This window comes from Hevea brasiliensis, chromosome 17, assembly GCF_030052815.1.
Source record: "Hevea brasiliensis isolate MT/VB/25A 57/8 chromosome 17, ASM3005281v1, whole genome shotgun sequence".
Taxonomy (NCBI): Eukaryota; Viridiplantae; Streptophyta; class Magnoliopsida; order Malpighiales; family Euphorbiaceae; genus Hevea; species Hevea brasiliensis.
The window spans coordinates 5,426,611-5,454,299 of NC_079509.1; the positions used below are offsets into that span (position 1 = coordinate 5,426,611).

Sequence of the window (27,689 nt, forward strand, 5' to 3'; positions counted from 1 at the left end):
GGTGTAGACATGATAACGTCATTACATTAGCATGAAAGAAAATTCGATTTGTTCCACATAACTCTCACATAGGATTTCACGTGCAGCAAAGTCTAGTTGTCCCTCATTGCCAGCATGATATAGGATCATATGGGACCTGAAGCACCACAGCTAACAGGGTCTCGACTCTCAAATTCCTTTCACCACACTTGTCTTCTTAGAAAGTTACTAGACTGCTCAACACAAATCAGAAGTTCAGAACTAAAAAGGGATATCGGAGGAGACCTCTACCACGGTTTGATGTCATTCGTATCCCAGATCAAACACACATCGCGAGGCAAAATTAGGATAAAGCCAAGACCTTAATGGAATCAATCAGACAACATATGAAGTTTTTTGCATTAAGACATCATGTGATCTTCCTGTGGGTTTTCAAGCCCAAAAGTCAAAACTATGGATTACTAGTTTGTATCTTGGCTAAAGATTAATTTATCGTGAGGTGAAAAATCACAGGTTCAATATGAGAATAGATAAGATCGTTACACCTCTTTTGTTAATGGGAATGAACCACCGGTGATTACAACTGAAGATCACCTGTAATATCCCATATCCAGGTCCACGCTACAAAAGAAAACAAGTTTTCTACGACATTCACAATAAAGCTTAATCCTCAGCAGCAGGAGGACAACACAACATAAATAACTATGAATCCTAAAGTTCAGTTAGTGACATTTTAAAATTGCCATGCCTGCAGTTCAAGACAATTTCATGGAAACTAGAGACAGCTACTACAGTTACCCAGCTCTTGAACAACAGCTTCCATAGATGGTCTTTCAATAGGAGACTCGTGAGTGCAAAGCCAAGCAATTCTTGCAAGCTTAGCTGCTTCACATTCGAAGAACCTCCCATGAAGATTGGGGTCAATATAATCTTGGAATCTGGAGGACTCAGCTCCTAGACGTGTCAAGTGAGTAACTTTTCGCTTCCCTGTGAGAACTTGGAAAACAATCACCCCAAATGCATACACATCACTTTTGTCTGTGAATCGGCCAGTTGTTGCATACTCAGGAGCTAGGTAACCCATTGCTGCACTGGCCTTGAGTGCTGAGAATACAACATCATTTGTAAGAAGGTTCTGTAAGCCAGAATCTGCAAGCAATGGATTGAATCGCTGGTCCATGAGCACCTTTTCAGCTGTAATGTTTTGGTGAATCAAAGCAGGTTTTTTCACTTTGTATCCATGCAAATAGGCTATACCTGCTCAGGAAATGAAAAAATCTTAGTAAAAGAAAATTAACCACAAAACAGACTTGACATTTCCCACAAAATAATAATCTATAATGCACAAAACAATGTAATAGAAAATAGTAAAATTTAGCTCCAATTGGTTTGTAATTGGAATTTAACGCATGCCATGCTCATATAAATAGAACTATTGAGCTAAGTGAAAATGCCATTAACTATTAACCTTCCAACTATAGCTTAATGGTATTTTAACATGGTTTCACACATTAATAAAATCTTCAAGCGTGTAGAAGGAATCAGGTAAAGAGATCTAGAGCAAAAATAACAAGGTAAAACCAACCTTTGGCAATCCCCCTTACAATTGAAACTCTGGTGGACCATTCGAGCACACGGCCATCGCCATCCTTCACATCAAGGCACTGCAGCAAATTGCCATTGGGAACAAAATCATAAACAAGAAAGCACTCCCCTCGGCCCCTTGAACAACAAAATCCTCTCAACCTCACTAAATTCTTATGCCTCAGCGAGGTCAAAATATTCAGTCCCTTCAAGAATTCAGCTTCTTCTGACTTGCAGATAGTTTTACTAATGCTCTTGATAGCAACAACGGAGCCATCCCTCAAAATTCCCTTGTATGTTGCAGAAAAGTTACTCTTGCCCAAAAAATTTACCTCTGAGAAGTACTGTGTGGCAGTCTCCACCTCATCCAAGTTGAACCTGAAGCTCTGGAAAACATCTTGCTCATGCCCACTAAAATTCCTACCATCAGCTAAAGGATCCCATCCATTATACTCAAGACTGATTAGAGAAAAGCCATTCTTCCCGTAAAACACCTTGGCCTGATCTGTACTTAGACGGCTATCAGAAATTTCAAATGAGCTGCCAAGCTTCTGTTTTCGGCGACGATATTGAGTAAATGTAAGAATTCCTATAGCAGACAATGCAATGATTATGATGACAGTGCCAACAACAACCGAAGCCTGATGAGATCTCAATGAATTTGAGCAGTGGGTTTGGTTGCAAGGCAACATCAAATTTGCTGATTCAGGAATCTCCCTTGTTGGCAGAGAAGTCGAAACTAGTCCAAAGGGTTCAGGTCTGCTTGGATTAATATGATCCGACACATTGCAAGCTTTCAAATTCATAAAACCAGCCCCACATAATCCCAGGTTGTTTTGGTATAAGAATCCTTCATTCAGTCTCTTAAGAGCTGCATCAACCAAACAACTATATTTGGTAAAGTCATTTCCAAAAATTCCAAAAGATCAAATAATCCAAATATAATAACTGAGATTACAAAAAGATGGTTCTTATAGCATTATTAGTTTATTACCCAGAGGCACACTGCCAGAGAGAGAGTTGTTCCGGACATCCAGAACTTCAAGCAGAGGAGCATCGGCTAGTTTGGTGGGAATTGAACCAAATAAGCAATTAAAGCTTAAGGCTAGTCTCATTAACACCCCCAAATCACCCAAACTGGCAGGGATTGCACCAGTTAGTTGATTGGATTGCAAAGCTAGCACATTAAGCTTCTTCAAAGACCCCAGCTGGATGGGTATGCTTCCGGTAAACTGGTTATAACAAAGCTGCAAAACTACAAGACAAAACCCAGATAAGTAAACCCACTAGCCCAAAAATGATTAAGCAGTTTAGGAGAAAATGCAAATGTTCAGCAAGTTTTGAACTTCACGTTAAAGCCCAAAAGAACATAGTTGCAAAAGCCAAAACATGAATGAAGAGCGTTTTGGTAAAAATTCAAATGAAGTTGCAAAGTTTTAAGCTTTTTGGTAAATAACCATACGACCAGAAGTTACCAAGCTGGGAAATCAAACGACAAAAATGGAATTTTTCCATTCAATCAGTTCTACATCCAGAATAAGAACTACTCACTGCAAGAGAAGACAGGGGAGGAAGAAAGAAAATTTTGAATCTTTTTACTTCTTATTGTATTGGCTTCATTAAAATCCATATAAATTTATCACAGCATAACAGTATTACGCAAATTTAAGCGCGTTATATCATATGAATACAAATGGCGAAACTGCACATTCTTTTCTATTTCTTGAAACAGAGCAGTACAGTTGTGAACCACCCATTTCTATATCTCAGCGAAAGGGAAAGAAAATCCATATGAAAGATAGCATTAAATCATACCGGATAGAGGCAACGATATTTAACGATAAACACGTTTAACAAACCCAAACTTAATTTTTTTCCACAAAACAAGCAACTAACCTTGCAAATTCTCCATGTTTCCGATCTCAGGAGGTATTTCTCCGGAGAGATTATTCATATTCAAGTACAAGTCACTTAGCAGCGTCAAGTTAGCTATTTCCCTGGGCATCTCCCCATACAGAGAGTTATAATGCAAGTAAAGGCCTGTCAAGTGCTTTAACCCAGCAATAGGAGGAGATAGCATCCCATGGAGACCCTTTCCCTGCAAGGAAATATTAACCACTTGACCCTTAACGTTGCAGGCTACACCCTCAAAGGAACCATCACATGGATCGCCATTAATGGTCCATGAAGAGAGGTACTTGTCCTCTGGGTCCAAGGCAGCTTTCACGTCCATGAGCGATCTTAACTCAGAGTTTGCACAGACCCGAGTTTCCTTCGACATGAAAATAAAGAGAGTGAAGAGAAAAACAGTAAGACTCATTTCTGATTTTAGCTAAAAATGATGGGAGGATAAGTTCTCTATCTGAACAAACTTCCAAAGGTTTTGAGCTTCCTCTATCGCCTATCCAGGTTCTGTCACAGACTCACTTCAAATAGACTGCTTGTCCTTCGTTTTCGCCAAGCATGAGAGCAAAAGTAACCTCTCTCTCTCTCTCTCTCTCTACTTTGAAACCTTGTTTAAAAATGGGCAAAGAGAAGATGATAGCAGGGAAGAGACAAGGTTGGCAGGGGAGGTATCCATTAATCCATACTTATTTTAGTGTAAAGGAGCATCCAATGAAAAAACTCAAAAAAGAGAAGGAAAACGATATCTTTTTCTTTTTCAGCCGTCAGATAATATCTCTTTTTCCCCCCCAAAAAAAAAAGAAATAAAGCTTGGTGCATTAGGGGCAGTAAAGTCTTTTAGCTTTTCCTTTCCCTGTTTTGGAAGGTTAAAGTAACCACAAGTGTCCGATTCAAAAGTGAAAATAGTACTAAAATTGTGATGATTAATAAAAGTTTTTTTTTTTTAAATTGCTCCTTCTATTATAATTTTTACGATAACAATTAAGCCCGAGCCTCAATAGTAAATCTAGCTAATTAGAATTTAGCTTCTTCGTCGATTTAAATTTAATTTAACTTGTAAAAATTTTAAAAAATAAAAAAAAATGTTCAAAATTTTTGGTATTGAGGGGTTACGATGAATTTATTTTTTGGATGGTTATTTTTATTTTTTTTTTAAGAAACTAAATATCATATTTTTATTATAATACTTTAAGAATTAAATATTTAGAGAAATTATGAAATAAAATTTGAAATTTAATACTTATATAAAAAAACTAAGTAAAAAGAATGTAATTTTAATATTATCATTACAAATTGCGGATGACAGACCTTATTACTAAGCAAATTAATAGACCATTTGTTAAAAAAAATTCGTATTCAGTTAATGAAAGACAAATTTTTCCTACCTTTAATTATAAATTTTTAATTTAAAAGAAAAATAATTTTTATTAAAATAATAAAAAAATAAAACCATTTTGATAACAATTATTATTAATTAATAAAAGAAATAAAGTTTAATTTGATCCTGTATTTATTGAGAATATTTAATTTAATTAATTTTTAATTTAATTTAATTTATAAATTTTAATTTATATTCAAATTAATCTAATTAATAAAGATATTATTTTTTAATATTAAAAATTAAAACTGAGCTAAATTATATCTCCTCAACAAATATAGAGTAATTTGAACCTTATTCTAATAATAAAAATACCATGAGATCTCTCATATAATTGTCCTTTTCTATAGAAAATAAAAGCCAATTAAAATTTATAAGTACGGTGCCACGTGGTGACTTGTGTATTGTCAGTTTGGTTGAATAGAGGAGCGGCGTGGATGATGGAATGGAGCTAGTTAAAGACTTGGACAAGCATCAGAGACCAGTTCAAATTAAAAACAACAGAAAGCAGAATCTTGTGCGTATAAACCTAGACGAGTACTCGAAAGTGTAAGGCTAAGTATTCAGTTTAAATTAAATTAAAATTAATTTAATTAGAAAAATTAAATTAATTAAATTATTATATTTTAAAAATTAAATTAAAATAAATAATAAATTAAATTAAATTAAATTATTATATTTCAATTTGATTTAGTTTAATGTGATTAATTTTTGAGTTTAGATAAATTTTTTAATTTAAATTTAATTTTAAAGTTATTTAATTTGATTTTGATATTAGTTTGAATTTAATAATTATTAATTAATTAAATTAAATAATTTATATATAATTAATAAATTAACTTAATTCGGTTCAATTAATTTTTTCTTTTTATAATTAAATTGAATTAAAATAAATGAAAATTTTAAAATATAAAATTAAATTGAATTAAATTATTTTAAAAATTAAATTAAAATAATTTAATTTAATTTATTTAATTTAAATTAAATAATAATCACTCTTAGGAAAGAGGATGGTTAATAAAATATTTTTTCAACTATCATTAGAAAATATTGGATAAACAACCAATGGTTGGTGGAGATGCACGCAGGTCACATGGAGCTTAGGGTGTGGGATCATGAGAAAATTCAAAATCACCTGGGTTAGTATTTATGGGATTTTTTTTTTTGAAATTGGGAAATAAAAATGTGAATCTCGAAACTATTTTGGTTGTTGTTTAGTGGTCTGTGCCTCTTCGGCTCTTCCTTTGTGGTGTTTCACGCTTCTGACTTCTGACACCTGTCCCTCCAGTGCACGATTTCTAAACTGAATTTGAAAATTGAATTGATTTAAACTAAAAAAATTAATATTGTAAAATTGAATTAAATCTTGTCAAAAAATTTTGAATTAAATAAAAAATTAAAATATTTTTTTAATATCTTTTAAATAAAACATATATAATTAAAAAATAATAATAAGGGAATATATATATATATATATTATAAATATTCAAATATATTAAAATCGTTATTTTAAATGATCTTATCCAATAAAATCAATCAATAGTGGCAAATATGTTAAACATATTTAATTTCATGAAAAAATTATCAGTTCTATCCATCCAATTTTTATCTATTCAAGTAAATAGTTAAATTATTTAAATTATAATGAATATTTTTTTAAAATTAATTAAATTAATTTTATTTATTTGATAGAGAAGTAATAAAATAATTTTAAAAAATTTAAGAAATAGTCGTGTGTTTAGTGAAAATAAGGATAAATTTTTTTAAAGAAAAAATTAATACTTCACAGGTAATTTTAGAATATTTTTGTTGAATGTGAATCAACTTTTAATTTAACAAATTTGGATCTCAATGGGATTAAGAATTTCAGACTATTATCACATTCTGACACGCGGATCGAATACAGAAAGACAAAGTGGCTCCAAACTCCGAATGATGACATTGTGCATATGGCTGTCCTTATTCCCTAATGATCTCAAAAGTGATTCTATTTTCATATCGTTATTGTTGCCCTCTGTGAAAAGCTGCGTACAATCAAAATTCAGAATTCGAAAGAGCCTGGGGATAAAAATTACTTTTATGGCGCTGGAGAAAAATAGAGAAAATTTTTCTAATGCAAGATGGAGTGGGACCACGCACAAATTTGATTTTGGAAACTAGTCCATGCCAGCATTTAAGTCTGTTTTGTAAACTAGTTTATGGAGTAGGACCACACACAAGTTATCAAATACCAAAGGGAAATAGAAAAGATAGAAAAAATCAACTCAGTCGAGAAGCATAAAGTTGTGATATTGATGCCAATGACGGTCCATCCATGCACAGTACAATTGAGCACGAGGACATACCCCACTACTCACAAAGGCTAACGAAATTTCAATTATTGCACTAAATGTAGCTAGGCGGTTTAGGCAAAAAGATGGGTAATTTAACTTACATTTCTAGCAAAATTAATGCGTGGAACCTTTTATTACTACCATGGAAAGTTTCCAATAATAATACCAGGGAGGATTTTATATGTTTTTATTCAATTGCCTTTAACTTAATTAGCTTCTGTGGTCTTTTGATTCTTCTTGTTGGACCTTCCAATTCAAGAAACGCATTATCCTACTTCTTATATAATGCTTTACTGCTTTTGCATGAACGCTGAGAATAATGACCTTTTGAAAAAGTAATTGCAACATTTTGTATAAGCGAAGAAAGGAGCATCTTCAACACAGCCATGCCAGGATCTTGATATTAAATTTCACTTGGACTTATTCTTGTGTAACGAATTTAACTGTGGGATCCATACATACCATCATGATGATGGAAATCAATGTCACACAGCTCATACTGTCATAAATGCAGATTTTTAAATGCAACCCTAAAGGGTGGAGAATAAACGAAAGTGGTTAATCACAACATTAACGTATATCTTGATATAAAACGTAATGAGTTAGAGATATTCAATTGAAATATAATCCAATGAGATGAATATTATTAGTTCATATTATTTCATTAAAATTTTGAAAAATGAGACTAAGCTTGGAGAATAGGCATCCAGCCATGATAGTGAAGTGAGTTAATGCTTCTGAGGACGGCCTTATATTCTATTTTAATTTAGTAATATTGATTATTAATGTGCATCTCGGCTTGTCCTTTATGGTGAAAGGGGTCCAAGCAGCTAGCTGGCTGGCTACTAAATAGTGTAACCATAACGAGCCCTATTCCCCAGCAAGGAATAAAGCAACTTTTTCACTTTTGGCTTCTGGAGGTTGAAAGTTGAGGGCCCAACCACCGCCTACAACTATTTCTTTGTCTTTTTTTTGGTGGGGGGGGCGGGGCGGCGCAACGGAGAGAATTGTTTTTTTCCGCACTGGGTAAAACATTCGGCCGATCACATGGTGGGCTTGGACTTAGCCTCTTCCACTTTAGACCTGACTAGTAAGCTGGGCTTACGCTTGGGTATTTATGCTTATACTAAAAGAAACAGCACAAAAATAGGACACTAGCGAAGCCCAAGATTAGCCCTAATATTGCAATCCGTGTTTTTAGTAGGCCCATTTTGGTATTTGACACGCATATTAAACCCTCAGAAAGTTCCATAGGAAATCTAGGGTTTGCGATTCGCTGCAGAGGAGGTTAAGCCAGAGACTGCTCACCCTTCATCACCGTCACCATGGGTCGCATGCACAGTCGCGGGTATCGCCGTCTCTCACTCTCTCGTTCTCTCTCTCTCCCAATGTGTGTATATTGCAGTTTTTGATCTGTGCATTGCTTGCTTGCAGTAAGGGTATTTCTGCTTCAGCTCTGCCTTACAAGAGAACTCCACCAAGTTGGCTCAAAATCTCTCCCCAGGATGTTAGTCCTATAAGTCTCCATTTCTTGCAGTTCCATGGAATCAATTGCTCTCTTATTTGTTGTTCAAAATGCTAGAAATATGCTAATGTGTTTAGAGAGAAAATTTTGGTCACTTGTAGCTTGGAAATAACCAAAATAGATAACCAATATCAATATTCTACTGACCCACGCTGCTGTTTATTTTGAGCTCATTTTTTAGGAGGTTTTCAATTATGTGGGATTACAATGCATGCATAGATTAAGATATTTTAGGATTTCAAGTTAGTCTTTGAATGAGGAATAATACGAGTTGTTTTCAGGTTCAGGAGAACATTTGCAAATTTGCAAAGAAGGGGCTTACTCCTTCTCAGATTGGTGTCATTCTCCGAGATTCTCATGGTATTGCTCAGGTTAAGAGTGTCACCGGAAGCAAGATTTTGCGCATCCTGAAGGCTCATGGTAAGATTGTCTTGATCGCTTAAGGATTTATAGACCATTTTTGAAAGAAAATATGCTTCTTTTTTTTTTGTGTCAAAAATAAATAGAAATGTAGCTTACGGGATTAGTTGAATGGGTACTTATGCGTTGTTTGTTTCATGGAAATATTGTCCCATAAAACATTTCCTATGTTTATGCTTTGTTGGTAATTTTGATATGGATTCAAATGATATAAACTTTGGGGCGTCCTCTACTAACAATGCTCTACATCGGAGTCCGGTTGTAGTGAGAAATATGCAAGTTTTTAGTGTGTTCACCGAAAGCGATACACCATGCCGGGCGCCCGGGTGTGGTGTTAAGTGAGCAATTATTAACACATCATGGACGGTTGTGGTTAAAGAAGTTAGTAGAACAGATAGTGGAACAGAATACAAGATGAAGGGTGAAAGATAAAGATCTAATCCTTCTTTATCCTAATGGCTCATCAATCAAGTTAGGTGCATTAAGGATAAAGAAGGAAAAGTGTTGGTGAAAGATGAGGACATTAAAGAAAGATGGAGAAATTATTTTAATGATCTTTTTAATAATAGTCAAAATGATAATAGTGTGAATATAGATTATAGAACAATAGAAAAGAATGTGAATTATACTGGAAGGATTAGATCTTTAGAAGTAAAGGAAGCACTTAAGAGAATGAAAGTGGGTAAAGCCTGTGGACCGGATGAAATATCAATTGAAGTGTGGAAGTGTTTGGAAGATATGGGAGTAGCATGGTTAACTAAATTATTTAATAAGATTCTAAACTTAAACAAAATGCCTGATGAATGGAGGATGAGCATTTTAGTACCTATTTTTAAAAATAAGAGAGACATACAGAGTTGCTTAAACTATAGGGGAATTAAACTCATGAGCCATACTATGAAGTTGTGGGAGGAAATTGTGGAGCATCGACTACGTCATGATACTTCTATCTCTCTCAATCAATTTGGTTTCATGCCCGGTTGTTCAACTATGGAAGCGATTTGGAGAAGGCTTATGATAGTGTTCCAAGAGATGTTTTATGGAATGTGTTAGAACAAAAGAGGGTATCTATTAGGTACATATAAGTGTTGAAAGATATGTATGAAGAAGCAACTACTATTGTGCGCACAGTGGGAGGGGACACAAGAGATTTTCCGATCTCAATTAGATTACACCAAGGATCAGCCATAAGCCTTTGCCTTTTTACATTAGTTTTAGATGAATTGATGAAACATATACAAGAGAGTATTCCTTGGTGCATGATGTTTGCGGATGATATTGTTCTGATAGATGAGACACGAGGAGTCAATAGAAAGCTAGAGCTTTGGAGAAGTACTCTAGAGTCAAAGGGTTTTTTAAGTTAAGTAGAACGAAGACAGAATACATACATTGCAAGTTCAGTGAAGGCTAAACTGGTGATAGGGAATGAGTTAGTTTGAATGGAGTGGTACTGTCCCAAAGTAATTACTTTAAATATCTAGGCTCAGTCCTTCAAGTAGATGGGGGATGTGAGAAGGATGTTAGTCATAGGATTAAAGTCGGATGGTTGAAGTGGAGACGTGCTATGGGAGTTTTATGTGATCGTAAGATTCCTAATAAGTTGAAAGGAAAATTTTACCGTACAGCCATACGACCGGCTATGTTATATGGTATTGAGTGTTGGGCATTGAAAGAGTAGTATGCATCTAAGATAAGAGTTGTAGAGATGAGAATGTTAAGGTGGATGAGTGGCCATACTAGATTAGATAAAGTCCGTAATAAGAGTATTAGAGAAAAGGTAGGAGTGGTGCCAATTGAAGATAAGTTGAGAGAAGGGAGATTGAGGTGGTTTGGTCATGTGAAGCGTAGACATACGGAGGTTCCAGTTAGACAAGTAGAGCACATCAGGTTAAAGGATAGAAAGAAAAAAAGGGGTAGACTTAAATTAACTTGGAGGAGAGTAGTACAACATAATCTAGAAGCATTACACATTTCTGAGGATTTAATTCGAAATCGTTTAGAGTGGAGAAAGCGAATCCATATAGCCGACCCCAAATTTTTTGGATAAAGGCTTAGTTTAATTGAGTTGAGTATGCTTTGTTGGTAATTTGTTCAACTGAGAGTGTTTCCTTTCTCTAAGGAAAAGCTAAATTGTTTAGAGGGAACATGACTTACTCTTATTCAAATGAGCTGAATTCTGAGTTCTTGTTATTGAGTGTGTAATATAAAATAAACTGAATTCAATGTGCAGTAATTTGTTCAGACTTTTATATTTAATTTTTTCTTCTTTGCGACAAACTCTTGTGCTACAATGTTGCTTTGTCATTTTTTAATTCATTTGTTGATTGGTCATTTGATATTTGTGTTGTTAGGTCTTGCCCCTGAAATTCCTGAGGATTTGTATCATCTCATCAAGAAAGCTGTTGCTATTAGGAAGCATTTGGAGAGGAACAGGAAGGACAAGGATTCCAAGTTTCGGTTGATCCTTGTTGAGAGCAGGATTCATAGGCTTGCTCGATACTACAAGAAAACAAAGAAGCTACCTCCTGTCTGGAAATAGTAAGTTGTTTACTTTGTTGCTAATTCTCTCATTTTGGTTTCTGAATAAAAGTTTTAGCTTATGTGATTACTTGGTGTAATTGTAAATCATTCCCTCCGCCCCACCAAAAAAAAAAAAAAAAAGCAACTCACAGGCATAATTGTCTCTGTTTGAACTTTCTGTAAATTCATAAATTTTGAGCTAAAACACATGTGTCTGTAAGCTTGCTTCTGCTGCTTATGATATTTTGACTTCTTCCTACGTAAACTCAATGTTAGTAAGGTGATAGGCGAAAGGGTATCCTATGGCCTTAGGTGAGAGGCGAGGCGAGGACCTTTTTGAAGCAAAGCGCCATAGCCTAAATTGTCCATATATATCCACACTCTTTTAACATAAAAATTCATACTTCTAACTAGTTTAATAAGTAAAAAGCATATTAGAAAGAACAAAAAAACATATTATTTGCAATTAGGCAGAATTATAGGTTGCATGGGACTAAATTCAAGATCACTAAAGTTTCAATGGCACTATCATGAATGATAAATTAATGGTTTTCGCATATAGAAGTAGGTGACATATAGAAGAATCCATGGCAAATACAACCCATTTAATAAAAAGCATATTACACTAACCATTTAACAAACCTAAAAGAAAAAAAGAAACAAAAAATAAAATAAGAATAAAGTGCTGGAACTGCTGGACTGAAGATGGACTGAGAGGAGGAGAGAAAAGAAAGAAAAAAAATTAAAAAGAAAAAAAATACCCTGTATGCGCAGGTGCTGGACCTGCTGGTAGGCTGCACAGGTGAGAGAGGAGAAGTATAAAAGAAGAGTAGAGGAGAGAGAGAGAGAGAAAGGAAGGAGGAATACCTGGTCTGCTTGTCTTCTCCAACTGGTGGCTCTCTCCAAGTGCTGCTGGTGACGTGAGTTGAAGGCTAAGGTTTTTTTTTTTTTAATGATTTTTTATGCTGTTTAGAAAATATATAAAAAAAGGGAAAGTGTAGATTATTTAGCTCAGGCATCACCTTGGTTGCCCCACTCCTCTCGCCTTATCAGTCTTGGGCGCTCCCTCTTTCAAATGGACTTACCTCAGCCAGGCGAGGCACCAGGGGCTCACCTCGCCATGCGCCTTTGGTCGCCTTTAACAATACTGCATGAACTATAGTTTTGTGTGGGCATCGAACATTTTTGTTATAAAATATAATGGTTTTTTTAATAGTTTATTCTGTGAGGTAAATGTTTTAGCTGATTGGTATTATGTCAATAAGAAAATGTTGCCAGAATGATGTAGTTTTTTTTTTCTTGGAGATTTTTCTATTGGTTTGTAATGTAACCTCCAAGTCTTTTCACTGTTGTTCATTGAGCCATCTAGCTTTGTTAGCAATTCTTTTTCTTCTTTCAAATGATATTGCTTGTGTCTCTGTTTTTACTCAATATCAATGGTTTGTTATCAACTCAAATAATATTTTCTTGCAGTGAATCAACAACTGCCAGCACACTTGTTGCCTAGGCTAGATATGTTGCGTGGCAAAGTTTTGGGAATCCAGAGTAGATGTTCTCGTGTGAGATCTTATCAAGATTCATAAGTTCTAGAAAATCTTTTTATAGTAATTTGGGAAGGTGATGGAGTGGATCTAAGAACTTTTGTGCACTAAATGTTTGTTTGGTTGAGCTTTTCTGTATTTTCCTTCCAACTTTTTAAGCAGATTGTGTTTTACTCTTGAGATATAACATTTGCAAATTATCTCGCTAAGTGGCTTGTGCTAACCGCCAGTTTAATGGGATGGCTGGAATACGTACACAGTTATTGCGGTTTTCCTATGCTTGTAGTAGTTGCAATTTCCTCATAGATGGTAATCGGTTAATGTTAGGTTATACTTTTAGCCCTTTGGAAGTTTGGATCGTGGTGTCGTACGATTATGTCATCTGTTATAACACAATGCTTCGCGGACGGGAAATATTGTTTGTACCATTATATGTTGTCTTCAGCGTCTTCCAATGAGTAGCAAACGCGCAACTGACTGTGTTATGCGTAGTTTGTAATGTGGGTGGTAGAAGATTTATTCTTGGTATGTTACAAACTTTGTTGAGGAGTATTTGTGTGCTGCAGATAAAAGAGTTTCTGAGACAAACGCATGGTAAGTTATAAGAAAGAAAATATAAACAAAACTTGTAACTCACAAGGTTAACGCTGGTATCATGATTTTGTAGTTACACATCTAATATGGTACCAGACGAGGCTAATCCAACCATCAACGTATGTGGCATTTGCACAGATGGCACTCGATTTAACCTCTGGCGTTGGATAATATGATAATTTAAATTAAAAAATAAAATGAAAATTATTGAAGAGAAAATTGTGCGCCGCGCTCTGCTTCCCGACTGGGATTTTTCCACCCGACCCTGATCTCTAATAGAGCGAAGACCGGGCCAATTGCCACTCTAAGCATTTATTTATTTATTGCGATTGAATTTTAATGGAGCAACACAAATACAAAACTTGACTCATTGCAAGCTAGAGATTATAGAAGACCATATTGCCTACTCAAACTTGACATTATACTGTTTTTCACTTCATTTTTTTAACAAAATATTCTATTTGTTTTTGTCTATTTTAGTAACAAAAATGTTCATATATAATGAGGCCTCATCATATATGAAATAGGCAAATAGGGATAACGAAGATGAAAAAGAGGAGGCCTCATCGTTTATCTCCTTTTACTCTAGTTGGGCTTCTGTTAAATAAGGCCCTGGATAAAACCCATTCCCAAAATCTCAGGAATACTAAAACTAAGGGTCTGTTTAAATGAAGATACGAACAGAGTAAGTAAAAATAAGCAGGGATAAAAGGGATAAATAATTATTTTACCCCTATTTGAAAGAGGTGAATTAATGGAGGGTAAGAGTAAGTAAGAGTAAGCTATATTCTCCCTTAACTCTCAAATCTCTTTTTTTTTTTTTTTTACACCACAAATTGAGGTGTAAAGAGAAGTAAAGAGGGAGAGAGAATGGTAATGAATATTTCTATTTTTACACCCCTTAAATTTATCATTTCTTCACCTCTTCTCAAACATAAAAAATATACGTTACCTTTACTTACCTTTCCATTAATTCACTCATTCCTAACTATGAAATTTTTTTTATTATAACCTTCCTTAATCTTCCTCTTTCTTACTTACCTTAGCTCACTGTGGTGTTGTTGTGGTTCTCTCTCTCTCTCTCTCTCTCGCGTAGTCGGCACTGTTTGTAAATATTAATTGAATACTACTATTGTGTCTGAATTACGTCACACTTTAGGGATTGATTGCATTGCTGGTAGAACTGCAATAGAGGAAAAACACTTTTTAAAATAAATATATTAGTCAGTATTATAAAATGATTAAAATTAAATTTATAAGTTTTAATTATTGTAATAATAAAACAACGAAAAAGTTCCAAACCACTTTTTACTTTTTCCTGAAAACCAGGCTTTAAACCTCAATATTATACGGGAACTTAGTGTATGGTAGTATTTCCGGGACTCCCTTTCTCTTCAGCTTTGTTATATCTCAATAGGTAAAGTTTGGAATTTGGAAACAGCGGATGAAAGTATTATTCTCCAAATCCAACTCATTTATGCTTGTTGATTGTTTGCTTCATTTACGGTCTCAATATAAACTGGTATGACTAATTTTAGTTTGCATTTTACATTAGTTAGATCTTAGTTTTCTTCTATAAATGCACAAGGGTAATTTTTTCTTTTAAAGAATTTTCTTTGTTAAAGGGGTTAGCCTTATTTTTGGTCCATTTTTCTGTTTCAATTTAAATTACCTGTTTTCAATTAACCATTAATTTTCAAAAAGTACTAAACCTCGTCCTGCTATCTTTTTCATCTTTTGTGAACGGTGCTTCTGGTTAACATTTTTTGTTTGAAGATCGAGACAGAAGATGACGGAGATGAGTCAGATAATTCAGATTCACAAAATAATGAAATTTTGGACTTATCAAAACTCACAGAGATGGGGCTTGTCCCTTCAGGTCCCAGCCAATGTATTTACAAATCCTTCTGTTGGTGGAATGATGCTTTCTTCTAGTCTTCCTACTTTACACTTTCTTGCAGCATCTATGCTACATTCTTGATGGTGAAGGATGACCCTTTTATTTTTTCTTGGATGAAAGTGGATACTCGGTCTCAGATATTTTGTGAGTGTGCTGAGCTGAATCCTGAACCAGTTGATGGTGGGTGCTGTCACGACCCAACCTATGGGCCGGACCGGCACTAGGACCTGGGCCAGCCTAAAGCCCCCGAGGCCCGTAGTAAGCCTAACTGTTCATTAACCCAACTCTAAGGCCCATTGGGCCCAAATTCAAGAAAACAAACGGACAGAGTCCGGCCATAAAATGGACTTTCCAACGGGGAGTTTTCGACTCACCCGACCTGTAAACACAATATATAGTCAATTGGGGAGCTCAGCTCACCCTCCACATACTCATCAACATAATAATAAATGGGAGCTCAGCTCCCTCATCCAATCCATCAAACATGCATAGCATATTAAGTTTACAGGTCCCAAAATAATAATTTAGTTTACAGACCCAAATCAAATAACATTTCTAACACATGCGGAAATTCTAAGATTTAACAAGTTTATACAAACAGTAATAATTGACCTGCGAGGGAGAAAAGCAGGTTAACCAAAATAAAATCCTCCTGTAGCCTGAAAAAAATATTGAACAGGAGTGAGCGTTCGACTCAGAGAGTAAAATATCAATTTTAACCATAATCTCTATAACTATCTAGAACTAATGCACCCTGTAGAGTGAAATGCAACATCAACAACATTTTCACATCATAACATCAAAAGGTAATTTGGAGCACTCACACACCTGTAGTATCAATCATAACATATGGGAGCCGATCCTATACACTCTCTTAAATCCAACTTTGGTGCCCGAATTACTCAAGCTCGGACTTCCACTTAATAACCAAATCGAGGGTCCCAGTGAATTACTCAAGCCGTGACTACCCCTCGAAGGAACGGGTCCCAGCGAATTACTCAAGCCGTGACTACCCCGTCCTATCCATAGTCCACACCACATCACACGCACGCCAACGCACGCACACTGCTCCAAATTACCACAACAACATCCATGGTACATCAACAGTTATGAATGCAACATAAATCGTGCCTAGAGTTTAACTACATAAATATATGCATATAAGTGATGCATGGGCATGCTGAACATATAATAATATCGAAATTATAATTAAAATTAATATTTTACTCACAGACTTGACGACAAATTACTGTGGCGGCTGGGCGGAGGAAGAAGGCTGTCCCGGCTCACCTGACAATCATATTACATTTATTTAATACAATCTGACTCAATACAAATAAAGAAAAAGACCAATTACGTCCTAAGTCGTGCCGAAAATCCGGCAGAGTCTCCCCTATACCTAGGACCTACCCAACCTGCAAAAGGGCTAAAAACGCACTTCTATACTCACAATCCATACATCAACAGTTCAATCATATCACACAGCCCCTCCTGGGCCCATCAAATCAATCATCCATCACAATACGCAAAATTTCAATTTAGTCCTTATTATTGATCATTTTGCAAAACCGCCAAACAAGCTCTAAAAATTATAAAACTTTGCTCATGGTCCTTAGCAATATTACTAAGCTATTGCAAAAGAATCGTAATTTTCTAAGCTACCACGAATATTTTATGGATTTTTAATCCTATTTAAGCACTAGAAAATTACGTAAAAACTAGGTTTGGGTTTACCTTTGCCGATTCCGACTTCGGGGACGCGCTCGGGACGTCTGACAATGGGGGGCTAGCCAAAACCTCGGCCCAATTCGGAGACTTTTCCGGTCACGGGTCTGTCTGGCCCGAAATTTGCAGACCCGGTCAACTGTCGAATTTCCGCGAATCGAGGATACCTACACGAAGCCCATAACACGGGGGTTAGCACATAAATTTTTCAGAATTTTCTAAGCTCATTTAATGCTCGAAAATACACTGCGAAGTTCCGTGGGACCCACCGAAAAACGGTGTCGGAAAAATTCGAAATTTATGTCGTTGCGAAGCTCTCGACGAATGGAGCGTGCTGGTGGCCTTGGTTTCCTCGTGGGATTCACGGTTTTTGAGAAATCTAGCCCAAAAGTCGAAATGGGCTAAAATCTTCCCGAGCAAAAATCGGACAAACCGCTAGATGGATTTCGGCGTTCTTGGTGTCTATGGAAAGCTCTCGCCGAGTAGATGATTTTAGACACAAGACTCGGTCCAATCGGTGGCGGATCGGCCGGATTTGGCCGAGAAACGGAGCGGCGCACGCAGGGAGGAGGAGAGAGAAAAGAGAGAGAAAAGAGAGGGACGACGCGCAGAGAGAAAAAGGAAAGGGAGCGGTTCGATTCGACCGGTCCGATCGGTCGGTTCGATTCGCCGGTTCGATTCGAAATACAAAATTTTAAATTTTACTCTCCTCGGACCAAAACGAGGTCCAAAAATTCCGAAAAAATTTCGTAAAACTCAGAAAAATACGTAGACTCCAAATATATTTTTAGTTTTGCCACGTGGTCTTTAAATTAAATTTTAAAAATCATCAAAGTTTATATTTTCGAAAAATCGAACCCGATTTTTAAAATCCGAAAAATCTCAAAAAAATTCCTAAAATTTAAATAAAATTAAAATATCAAAAATACTCATAAATAATAAAATTTGGGGTGTTACATTCTTCCCCCCTTACAGAAAATTCGTCCTCGAATTTTTACACAATGCAGAATAAAACACATGATTATGCATTGAACAAGTAAGGGTACTTGCTACGCATGTCCCGCTCCGACTCCCAGGTGCACTCTTCCACTGACTGACTCCTCCACAAAACCTTAACCATAGGGATCTGTTTGGATCTCAGCTGTCTCACTTGGTAGTCCACTATGGCTACAGGCTGCTCCTCAAATGTCAAGTTCTCTTTTAGCTCTATCACATCCGGCTGCAGTACATGAGAAGGATCAGGAATGTATTTCCTGAGCATGGAGATGTGAAACACGGGATGAACGTGAGAAAGGTTGGGTGGTAGCTCCAACCGGTAGGCAACTGCTCCAGCTCTATCAGTAACCTCAAAAGGTCCGATATACCGAGGTGCCAACTTGCCCTTCTTTCCAAATCTCATGACTCCCTTCATTGGAGAAACCTTCAGGAATACATAGTCGCCCACTGCAAACTCCACATCCCTCCGTCTGGGGTCTGCATAACTCTTCTGCCATCTTGAAAGTCCTCAGTCGTTCCCTGATTAAAGGAACTACCTCTGAAGTGTACTGCACTAGGTCTACATCATGCACTTTCGCTTCCCCCATTTCTGTCCAACACAGAGGAGACCTACACTTTCTTCCATATAATGCCTCATAGGGTGCCAACCCTATGCTGGAGTGATAACTGTTGTTGTAGGCAAACTCCACCAGAGCTAGCTGCTCATCCCACTGACCTCCAAAATCCAAGACACTCATGCGAAGCATGTCTTCCAGTGTTTGGATCGTCCTTTCGGACTGTCCGTCTGTCTGAGGGTGGAAGGCTGTACTGAAGTTCAACTGTGTGCCAAGTGCCTCCTGCAACTTTCTCCAAAACCGAGAAGTGAACTGGGGCCCTCTGTCAGATATTATGGAAGCCGGAACTCCATGCAATCTGACTATTTCTCGAATGTAGAGCCGGGCATACTGTGCCACAGAGTATGTAGTCTTTACAGGTAAGAAGTGAGCTGATTTGGTCAAGCGGTCTACAATTACCCATATCGAATCATATCCTCGCGTGGTACGAGGCAACCTGATCACAAAATCCATAGTAATCATTTCCCACTTCCATTCGGGATAGGGAGCTCTTGCAGCTTCCCGACGGCGGTCTCTGGTGTTCAAACTTCACCTTCTGACAAGTCAAGCACTTGGACACAAAGTCTGCTATGTCTCTCTTCATGCCATTCCACCAGTAGCTATCTTTCACATCATGGTACATCTTGGTGGAACCTGGATGGACACTGTAAAGTGTGTAGTGTGCCTCTTGCATGATTTCATTTCTGAGATTGTCCACATCGGGCACACATATCCTAGAACCTTGCACTAGGGCGCCATCATTGGCAAATCCAAACTCACCACCTTCACCTTGCTGTACTCTTTCTATAATCTTCATCAGTTGTTGGTCTCTGTGCTGGGAAACTCTAACTCTATCCCTCAAGTCTGGCCTCACTGAAAAATGAGCCAACAATACCCCCTCATCCGAAAGATCTAGGATTAAACCTTGATCCATCAACTCATGTACCTCCTGAATCAATGGTCTCTTCTCTACTGAAATGTGCGCCAAATCGCGTAAGATTTTCTGCTCAAGGCATCTGCTACAACATTGGCCTTTCCAGGGTGGTACTGGATGGTGCAATCATAGTCTTTCAGAAGCTCCATCCATCTCCTCTGTCTCAAGTTCAAGTCCCTCTGTTGGAAGATGTACTTCAAACTCTTATGGTCGGTGTATATCTCGCACACTTCACCATACAGGTAGTGTCTCCAGATTTTTAGTGCAAAGATTACAGCCGCCATTTCCAAATCATGGGTGGGGTAGTTCTGCTCATGCCTCTTCAGCTGCCTTGAAGCATAAGCCACTACCTTTCCATTCTGCATCAAGACACACCCTAGGCCAACTCTGGAGGCGTCACAATACACGGTGTATCCTTCACCACTCACAGGTAGTGTCAACACAGGGGCAGTGGTTAGACACTCCTTAAGCTTCTGGAAACTCACCTCACAGTCATCTGTCCAAATGAATGGAACATTCTTCCTGGTCAACTTAGTTAGGGGAGCCGCTATCCTGGAGAAATCTTGTACAAAACGCCTGTAGTAGCCAGCTAAACCCAGAAAACTTCGCACCTCAGTGACTGTTGTAGGCCTAAGCCAATCAGTTACAGCTTCAATTTTCTTGGGATCCACTTGAATGCCGTCACTAGAAACCACGTGTCCCAAGAATGAGATGCTTTCTAGCCAAAATTCACATTTCGAAAATTTGGCGTATAGCTGGTGCTCCCTCAAAGTCTGCAACACCATCCTCAAGTGCCACACGTGTTCTTCCTCAGTCCGAGAGTATACCAAAATGTCATCTATGAATACGATGACAAAACGGTCCAAAAATGGCTTGAACACCCTGTTCATCAGGTCCATGAAGGTCTTTGGTGCATTAGTGAGTCCAAAAGACATCACCAAGAACTCATAATGACCATATCTTGTCCTGAAAGCCGTTTTGGACACGTCCTCATTCCTGATTCTCAACTGATGGTAGCCTGATCGCAAGTCTACCTTGGAAAAGAATCTAGCTCCTTGGAGCTGATCAAACAGATCATCGATCCGAGGAAGTGGATACTTGTTCTTCACTGTCACCTTGTTCAGCTGTCTGTAGTCGATACACAACCTCAATGACCCATCCTTCTTTCTCACAAATAAAACAGGAGCACCCCAGGGTGAAGTGCTCGGACGTATGAAACCCTTGTCCAAGAGCTCCTGTAGTTGCTCCTTCAGCTCTTTCAATTCTGCTGGTGCCATCCTGTAAGGTGGCATCGATATGGGGTTTGTACCCGGAATAACATCAATGCAGAACTCTATTCCCCTTTCTGGTGGCAACCCTGGAAGCTCTTCAGGGAAGACATCCATGAATTCTCTGACAACAGGAACATTTTCCATGCTGACACCTTCTACAGATGTATCTCTCACCAATGCCAAATACCCTTGGCATCCACGCCTCAACATTTTTCTGGCACTAATTGCTGACACCAAATTATATGGAGCCACGCTCCTGTCACCATCAAAGCTAAACTCTTCCACACCAGGTATGTGGAAGTATACCTTTTTGTTCCTGCAGTCTAAGGTGGCATAATGAGTTGCCAACCAGTCCATCCCCAGGATTACATCGAAATCCATTACTGGTAGAGGAACCAAGTCTGCTGGGAGGATCTTTCCATCCACTACCACTGGGCTACCCGGAAATACCATGTCTACATCTATGTTGTCACTAAGTGGGGTAGCTACCGACAAAGGGCATTCTAAGGTTGTAGGGTTTCTACCCAACCTCATGGCAAACACAGGGGAGACAAATGAGTGCGTAGCACCCGGATCTATCAAAACACGAGCCTCATAAGAACAGACCAGAAGAATACCTGCCACAACTGCATTTGAAGCTTGAGCATCCTGGTGGGTCAGGGTGAAAACCCGAGCTTGACCCCTACCCTGAGTGGCGTAACTCGACATCGACTTCTACCTCTGACCGCCTCCAAATCCACGTCCCCCTTGTCCTCGGCCTGTTGTACCATCGATTGCACTGCCATGTTGGAAGCACCCGGATACAATTGTCGAGGAACATTCGCAACAGAACTGTGACCCCATCTGTGGCTCGCTGAACATGGGGCATTCTCTAGCAAAGTGAGCCGGTTGGGCACACCTGAAGCATACTCGATCCCATCAAACAAGGTCCTGAATGTCCTCTTCCACACTGTGCACAAGGTGCCAAGGAGGATCTGAACTGCACCAGGCTATTGTACCGGCGTGACCCTTCTTTGGATCCGCACAGTGTCCGAATCCTCGTGGTCGTATGCAAAACCACTTCTCTTGCTCCTACCCTTTCCTCTGTAATAACCCCGCCACCACCGTCCGGAGTACCCATGGAAGGGACACACGAGGAACCCTCGCTCTGTTTTCTTTGCTCTTCCATTGTCATCCACAAAGATAGCTAATCTCAACTGTCTGCTCGATCAACCACCACATCAAAAGATGATCCGACATCATGGCAGAGTTCGCATACCTCTGTCAAGCCCCTTTAGGAACCTCTTCACCTTCATAGTTTCGTAGCCACCGCTGTAGGGGCATATCTGCTCAATTCGTAAAGTGCAGAGCATATTCATCTCTGCACTGCCATTCTGTCTTAGGGCCTCAAAGGCCCACTGCTTCTGATCTCTGAAGCTTTCTGGCACAAACCGATTGATAAAAAGTTTCACAAACTGAGCCCATGTCAAACCCTCCATCCGGGGTAACACGTAGTCATTCATCCATTGCCTAGGCATGGGCCCCATGACGTCTTGCATACATTCTATCAATCTTCTATCGATCCAATCAGAATTCTGCTGTCTGCGAGAATCCAAAACCGATATGCATCGTCGACACATCATAGGTACCGTGCACCAACTTCTTAAAATTTATGATCTGTTTGTAAGGTTCCCCTCTTGGTGCGGTGGATCGCTGCTATGGAGGGTGGACCATATCTCGCGCCATCATGTCGATGGTTCTCTGCGAACCAGAGTAGTCGCCATGGGGTCCATGGGACCTGTGCCATGAAAGACCATTCTGACCGTGGGTAGCTGCTCTTCTACTTGAGCGGCTCTAGGCCTCCTACCCGCCTCCTGGGCGGCGCCTCATCTGTGCCAACACCTCGTCGGGCACATCTGTTCTCAGTGCGATGGCAGCTCTCCTGCTTCTACGCATTTTCCTGAAATTCAGCAGCATTAGCCCACAAAATTCAAAACTACACATTATACAGCTCTATAGACTCATATTTATACATAACATATGGAGCAGAAACTAGAAGCAAAGATGACAATGCAAGACGAATGTGGACCCTATATTTCCGCATGTGACTCCTAGTAGACTTTTCCCAACACTTTAAACAACATTCCCTAAGAATCTGGAGCCTAAGCTCTGATACCACATTTGTCACGACCCAACCTATGGGCCGGACCAAGACTAGTACTGGCCACCTAAAGCCCCGAGGCCCGTAGTAAGCCTAACTGTTCATTAACCCAACTCTAAGGCCCATTGGGCCCAAATTCAAGAAAACAAACGGACAGAGTCCGGCCATAAAATGGATTTTCCAACGGGGAGTTTTCGACTCACCCGACCTGTAAACACAATATATAGTCAATTGGGGAGCTCAGCTCACCCTCCACATACTCATCAACATAATAATAAATGGGAGCTCAGCTCCCTCATCCAATCCATCAAACATGCATAGCATATTAAGTTTACAGGTCCCAAAATAATAATTTAGTTTACAGACCCAAATCAAATAACATTTCTAACACATGCGGAAATTCTAAGATTTAACAAGTTTATACAAACAGTAATAATTGACCTGCGAGGGAGAAAAGCAGGTTAACCAAAATAAAATCCTCCTGTAGCCTGAAAAAATATTGAACAGGAGTGAGCGTTCGACTCAGAGAGTAAAATATCAATTTTAACCATAATCTCTATAACTATCTAGAACTAATGCACCCTGTAGAGTGAAATGCAACATCAACAACATTTTCACATCATAACATCAAAAAGGTAATTTGGAGCACTCACACACCCTGTAGTATCAATCATAACATATGGGAGCTGATCACCTATACAGCTCTCTTAAATCCAACACGTGCCGAATTACTCAAGCTCGGACTTCCACTTAATAACCAAATCGAGGGTCCCTGAATTACTCAAGCCGTGACTACACCTCGAAGGAACGGGTCCCAGCGAATTACTCAAGCCGTGACTACCCCGTCCTATCCATAGTCCACACCACATCACACGCACGCCAACGCACGCACACTGCTCCAAATTACCACAACAACATCCATGGTACATCAACAGTTATGAATGCAACATAAATCGTGCCTAGAGTTTAACTACATAAATATATGCATATAAGTGATGCATGGGCATGCTGAACATATAATAATATCGAAATTATAATTAAAATTAATATTTTACTCACAGGACTTTGACGACAAATTATCGTGGCGGTGGCGGAGGAAGAAGGTCATCGGCTCACCTGACAATCATATTACATTTATTTAATACAATCTGACTCAATACAAATAAAGAAAAAGACCAATTACGTCCTAAGTCGTGCCGAAAATCCGGCAGAGTCTCCCCTATACCTAGGACCTACCCAACCTGCAAAAGGGCTAAAACGCACTTCTATACTCACAATCCATACATCAACAGTTCAATCATATCACACAGCCCCTCCCGCCCATCAAATCAATCATCCATCACAATACGCAAAAATTTCAATTTAGTCCTTATTATTGATCATTTTTGCAAAACCGCCCAAACAAGCTCTAAAAATTATAAAACTTTGCTCCGCGGTCCTTAGCAATATAACTAAGCTATTGCAAAAAGAATCGTAATTTTCTAAGCTACCACGAATATTTTATGGATTTTTAATCCTATTTAAGCACTAGAAAATTACGTAAAAACTAGGTTCGGGTTTACCTTTGCCGATTCCGACTTCGGGACGCTCGCCGACGTCGACAATGGGGCTAGCCAAAACCTCGGCCCACCCGAGACTTTTCCGGCCACGGTCCATTCGCCGAAATTTGCAACCGGTCAATCGTCAATTTCCGCGAATCGAGGATACCTACACGAAGCCCATAACACGGGGGTTAGCACATAAATTTTTCAGAATTTTCTAAGCTCATTTAATGCTCGAAATTACACTGCGAAGTTCCGTGGGACCCACCGAAAAACGGTGTCGGAAAAATTCGAAATTTATGTCGTTGCGAAGCTCTCGACGAATGGAGCGTGCTGGTGGCCTCGGTTTCCTCGTGGGATTCACGATTTTCGAGAAATCTAGCCCAAAAGTCGAAATGGGCTAAAATCTTCCCGAGCAAAAATCGGACAAACCGCTCGATGGATTTCGGCGTTCTTGGTGTCTATGGAAAGCTCTCGCCGAGTAGATGATTTTAGACACAAGACCCCGGATCGGCCGGATTTGGCCGAAGAAACTGGAGCGACGCGCAGGGGAGGGGAGGAGAGAGAAAAGAAAGAGAAAAGAGAGGGACGACGCGCGCGGGAGAAGAAAAAGGAAAGGGAGCCGGTTCGATTCGACCGGTCCGATCCGGTCCGGTTCGATTCGGCCGGTTCGATTCGAAATACAAAATTTTGAATTTTTACTCTGCCTCGGGACCGAAAACGAGGTCCAAAAATTCCGAAAAAATTCCGTAAAACTCAGAAAAATACGTAGACTCCAAATATATTTTTAGTTTTGCCACGTGGTCTTTAAATTAATTTTTAAAAATCATCAAAGTTTATATTTTCGGAAAATCGAACCCGATTTTTAAAATCCGAAAAATCTCAAAAAAATTCCTAAAATTTAAATAAAATTAAAATATCAAAAATACTCATAAATAATAAAATTTGGGGTGTTACAGGTGCTATTTTGGTTATCTCCAGTCCTGGACTTTTGCCTTACAACGTTTGCTTTGGTAATTGATGCTGATTTGTTTGTGCTTTCTTTAGAGGATGAAGATGACCAGAACAAGTGGGTTTTTAGTGCTGATCAGATGGCATATGATGTTGCAAGTATGAGATTGACCAATCAACTTATCTACCTATTATCTCACATATTACTTATTGGTATCACTAGAGTAAGATTCTGGGTGGTGTTTCTCCCAAAATCCTACTAGCTCAATTGGTCATTCAAACTGGGATCATGATGTAGCCGGTAGAGTGCCTGAGGTAGGCCTGTGAATGACTGCTTCACTCACATCTTGAAATGCCAACCATGTTTATTTGATGTCTTGTACTGGTCTGGGACCTGTTTTATAGCTGTGTTGTGCAATACAATAGTTTTACATTTTCTCTGCTTGTGTTCTTATTTACATTTACTATTTATGAGCTGAAACAAGAATTTATCAAATTTCTAGTCAAATATGCCAAATTGCTATTTTATGTGCTAGTTTATACTCTGTAAAATACAAGGCATCATGGGGATGGTGGTGGTGCCTCTCTGCTTGCTCATATTTTTTTTGGGAAATTGACCGTATAAAGGTAAGGAGGAAACAAAAATTACTAAAATTGAGTGTGATGTAAAAAATTTACTTGATCAGGGGGAGAAAAATAAGAAGCTTAAAAACGCTAATACTAGTAGCGTTTTAATGTCCAAAACGCTATTAACAATAGCGTTTAAAAAAATAGTAAAAAACGGAAGCTATTCAAATTATATATAAAAAAAAAAAAATTGAAAGCTTCTTACAGTAGCGTACAATTTTTGTTTTAAATTTTTTAATATTTTAAATAAAATATAAATATTATTTATTAAAATAATATTATATATTTTAATATTTTATATTATAATATTTTTATTATAAAAAATTATTTTTTAATTTAAAATTAAATTTTAATTAAATAAAAAATTAAAATATAAAATATTATTATAATAAAAAATTTTAAAAAATTCAACAAAAACCTGAATGCTAAGTAGCGTTCAGCTTCTTATTTTATTTTTTAATTATTTTATTTTTATATTTTAAATAAAAATAAAAATATTATTTTAATAAATAATAGTATAATAATAAAAAATTTGTAATTTAAATTAATTTTAATTTTTAATTTAATTTAATTTTTAATTGAAAAATAATTTTAATTTTTTATTTAATTAAAATTTAATTTAATTTTAAATTGAAAAATAATTTTTATAATAAAAAATTATAATATATAATTTTAATTATTATTCTATTATTTATTAAAATAATATTTATATTTTTATTTAAAATATAAAATAAAATAATTAAAAAATTAAAAATAAAATCTGGACGCTATTATAAATAGCGTCCAGATTTTTCATTTTAATTTTTAATTATTTTATTATAATAATATTTTATATTTTAATTTTTTCTATTTAATTAAAGTTTAAATTTAAATTAAAAAATAAAATTTTATAATAAAAATATTATAATATATAATATTAATTATTATAATATTATTTATTAAATAATATTTATATTTTATTTAAAATATAAAAATAAAACAATTACAAAAATTAAATAAGAAGTTTGACGCTACTATAAGTAGCGTTCATATTTTTATTTAATTTTTTTATTATAATAATATTTTAAATTTTAATTTTTTATTTAATTAAAATTTAATTTTAAATTAAAAATAATTTTTTGCAATAAAAATATTATAATATATAATATTAATTATTATAATATTATTTATTGAAATAATATTTATCTTTTATTTAAAGTATTAAAAAATATTAAAACAAAGGCTGGACGCTA

The 27,689-nt window shown here is 37.2% G+C and overlaps 3 protein-coding genes and 1 long non-coding RNA gene across 5 annotated transcripts; 2 read left to right on the forward strand and 2 right to left on the reverse strand.

The window, feature by feature from the left end:
• Nucleotides 1–467: 467 nt before the first annotated feature.
• On the reverse strand, nucleotides 468–4,161 carry LOC110670202 (probable leucine-rich repeat receptor-like protein kinase At2g33170). Its single transcript, XM_058139792.1, has 4 exons — nucleotides 3,460–4,161; nucleotides 2,558–2,818; nucleotides 1,565–2,434; nucleotides 468–1,236 (listed from the first exon to the last, which is right to left on the reverse strand). The coding sequence occupies exons 1-4, from the start codon at nucleotides 3,881–3,883 to the stop codon at nucleotides 755–757; spliced, it is 2,037 nt and encodes a 678-aa protein (XP_057995775.1). The 5' UTR covers nucleotides 3,884–4,161; the 3' UTR covers nucleotides 468–754.
• A 4,211-nt stretch (nucleotides 4,162–8,372) lies between these two features.
• On the forward strand, nucleotides 8,373–13,394 carry LOC110670212 (40S ribosomal protein S13). The gene is made up of 5 exons (XM_021832189.2): nucleotides 8,373–8,527; nucleotides 8,614–8,686; nucleotides 8,986–9,124; nucleotides 11,476–11,662; nucleotides 13,118–13,394. Exons 1-5 carry the CDS (start codon nucleotides 8,505–8,507, stop codon nucleotides 13,149–13,151), a joined length of 456 nt encoding a protein of 151 aa, XP_021687881.1. The 5' UTR covers nucleotides 8,373–8,504; the 3' UTR covers nucleotides 13,152–13,394.
• A 1,718-nt stretch (nucleotides 13,395–15,112) lies between these two features.
• Nucleotides 15,113–26,268, forward strand: LOC110670213 (chloride conductance regulatory protein ICln). 2 transcript variants are annotated; one of them, XM_058139938.1, is made up of 4 exons: nucleotides 15,113–15,301; nucleotides 15,556–15,670; nucleotides 15,800–15,863; nucleotides 25,839–26,268. In XM_058139938.1, the coding sequence occupies exons 1-4, from the start codon at nucleotides 15,224–15,226 to the stop codon at nucleotides 25,894–25,896; spliced, it is 315 nt and encodes a 104-aa protein (XP_057995921.1). In that variant the 5' UTR covers nucleotides 15,113–15,223; the 3' UTR covers nucleotides 25,897–26,268. The 2 variants fall into 2 exon arrangements, with proteins under 2 accessions (XP_057995921.1, XP_021687882.2); XM_021832190.2 differs by having other exon boundaries at nucleotides 15,126–15,301; nucleotides 15,800–15,859; nucleotides 25,927–26,268.
• LOC131175499 (uncharacterized) lies at nucleotides 16,120–17,824 on the reverse strand. Its single transcript, XR_009145682.1, has 4 exons — nucleotides 17,674–17,824; nucleotides 17,414–17,571; nucleotides 16,911–16,969; nucleotides 16,120–16,338 (listed from the first exon to the last, which is right to left on the reverse strand). It is a non-coding gene; the product is annotated as an uncharacterized LOC131175499 (long non-coding RNA).
• Nucleotides 26,269–27,689: the final 1,421 nt, after the last annotated feature.